We start from the raw sequence: 2,757 nt of genomic DNA on the forward strand, positions 1-2,757 counted from the left end.
TTTATAACAAAAGAAGTTGCTACTGTGCAGCTGAATAATTAAGGTGAAGAACTTCCTGACTGGTTGATCTCGCTGTCTTAACATCATCATAACAAAAATGTATGTTTCTCAATGTTTAAAATAAAACTTACAGGACATTGAAATTCTTTCAAAGCTATAGCTAATCACTGTCTTAAACAGCTGTTAAACCCTTTGTCCAGGCAACGTCCCAGGCTTTTTTGTTCATAAGCATTAGATACCTTTGTATGGCGAAAATCAGTTCTTTTGATGAAATGACTAGAAATTGAACCTGGAGAACTTGGACTACTAATTTGTCATGAATTTCACACTTGATTTTAAGACACGTCATTAGAGCATCTTACATTCTTTTCCTAAACTAGAAAAGTAACAAAAATGTTTTATTTCTGATGGTTGTTTTTTTGTAACTGAGCTTTCATTTGCTTTGTTCCCGATTTCCTCTTAATCCTCTGTCCTTTGACTACTGTCTCTTGAGCACCCGCGTATCCTTCTTGTCTTGTCATCCTTCCATTGCACAACCTTCTTATTCTAGGCCGTGCAACTTAAATGTCTGCCTGTACAGTGCTTTATTGGCTATTGTACAAATTTCGGTTTTGGATGTTATGCAAATAATATCTTCCACCTAAAGAGAAAATTGAAAAGAAAGTTGACACAGCGTACGGTTACTGTACATTTTCTCAGTCTTTGAGCTGGCCGTTCACTAGGTTTGGAAAATCTTCACTGCACTATGATGTCTTGCATTTGTCACGTTATTGATGCAGTATGTGTGAAGTACCACTGAAAATTGCTGACTTTACTTTCATGTGATGTTTTGCAGTCAACAAGCAAATCAATGACAAAGAGAGAGTAGCAGCTGCGATGGAGAATCCAAACTTGCGTGAAATTGTGGAGCAGTGTGTTACAGAGCCTGACTAGTAGCTATAATACCCACAGAGTTATCATTTTGATACATTTCTTAAAATAGCTTTGTTTAAAAAAAAAAAAGAAAGAAAATAATAATAATCAAGGCCTTGAGTTTAATACTTGAGTTCTTTTTATCTTCCACATTTTTTTAAAAGAAATTGTTTATAAGATTTAAATTATGATTAATTAGTCTCTAAAATACGGTGAAGTGTATAGTGTTAAGAGTTTGTAATTTCTGGTGTCCAGAGAAATATTTTATGATTAAAAACAAAACCACACCTATGTATTGCCTTCTGATAGACATTGTGATATAAATTCAGTTTTGCAAGATAAATTTCTACATTGTTTCAATTGCTGCACTGTAAAAATAAAACAGATTCTTGTACTGAAATGCTGCTTTCTAGGTTCAGAATTTTTTTTTCTTTCGGTTTAGATTTCTGTTAGAGAAGGAAACATTTCATTCAACTTCTTTGATAGTGATAAACACATTAAAGCTGAAATGAATTCAGAAGAAGAATTCCGAACTAAGGGACTGGACTAGGACAAGGTAGCTTTTTACTGGGACACTATTCCTGCTACATATTTGCATTTTTTTTCCTGTTAAGCACATGTTCCTGATTCTGAAGGCTTTGCATTATAGTTACCCTGAGGGTAAAGTTTTCCTGTGGACAAGATCTTGCCAGTTTGATCCTGCTTTTTCTTATGACTTGCCTGCAATGTGGAAGGTGAGAGAATCCCACAGCCCTTCATTCCTCTGGTTCCCAGTGTCCTCTTTCTTTTTGCTGCTCCCTTGCCGATTGTATCTGGGGCTTGTTTTCTCACAGGAGAAGTTCCCTAAGGTTTGTTTCCGTTGCAGCTGTGGATGTGACCATGGATTTACCTTTCCCTGAAGAATTAGGCAGATATTTCTTGCTCAGCTGTCCCTCTCCCAGTGGAAGTGATGTTCGGTATTGGCTGTACAGCCACAGAGGGCCTCAGCGGTAAGCGTATGTGCCGGGGGGAGAGAGGCTGCTGCCACCCCTCTCATGCCCCATGGCACTGACAAAATCCTGGGGTACCCCAGGGGTGCGTTACCTGCTCAGTGCACAGTAGTTATCCCCTGCAGCGGTTCATGAGAGATTTCGGGAGCCGTTCGTCCACGAAACAGTGATTACTCCAGTGGGCTTGCACTTGGTTCAACAGTGAGAAATCCTTTGGAGTTCAGTGCAAACATCTGTTGAGATTTCAGGGATTTGTAACCATTTGAATAATAAGCCACATAAAGCTTTCCTGAAGGCATGCAATGATTGAATGGACTCCAGCTAGGCTACGCATTATAAACAGTGGGGAAAATTTTACCCTTTGTGAAACAGTATACTGAGACATGTCACAGCTGTGCCAACAAGAGCTTGTAATCTCCCTGCTTTCAGTGCCAAAGTTACCTAAATATAAAAAGCCGGGGCGGCGGGGGGGGGCACAGAGAAAAATCCCCTTTTTCCATAGGTTACTGCACATCTGCAGGACTCTCAGTTCTGGCATATGTGTGGAAAATTACTTTTCTTAACTTCAGTTACTGAGCTTCAATTGAATTTTACTTACATTTCAAAAACCTTTGTAGCCTCATTGCTCACCCTGAGTTTAGCTTGAGAGAAGTATGTGTTTCCTTAAGCAGCACTTTCTACACATACCTCTGTAAAGTGTAATTAGATATAGCTTGAAAGTGGGACACTGCTATGTCCACTGCCTCATGTATTCAGCAGAATGCGAAGGGAATTAGCTACTTGATGCTTGCATGGGGAACTAAAAACTTGCTTCTGTTGCCAAGGTAAATAAAGAGCCCATGGACTGATTTTTTTT

At 39.1% G+C, this 2,757-nt stretch overlaps 1 protein-coding gene across 1 annotated transcript in view; it reads left to right on the forward strand.

The window, feature by feature from the left end:
- The window catches only part of FAM96A (family with sequence similarity 96, member A), a gene marked incomplete at its 5' end in the record, with an annotated part of 5,678 nt that extends 4,745 nt beyond the window's left edge, over window positions 1-933 (forward strand). The window contains one exon of the mRNA XM_009700348.1: window positions 836-933. Coding sequence (XP_009698650.1) covers window positions 836-933 — 98 coding nt within the window. The remainder of the gene's footprint in view (window positions 1-835) is intronic.
- Window positions 934-2,757: the final 1,824 nt, after the last annotated feature.

Source organism: Cariama cristata, unplaced genomic scaffold (genome assembly GCF_000690535.1).
Source record: "Cariama cristata isolate BGI_N322 unplaced genomic scaffold, ASM69053v1 scaffold9615, whole genome shotgun sequence".
NCBI classification, from domain to species: domain Eukaryota; kingdom Metazoa; phylum Chordata; class Aves; order Cariamiformes; family Cariamidae; genus Cariama; species Cariama cristata.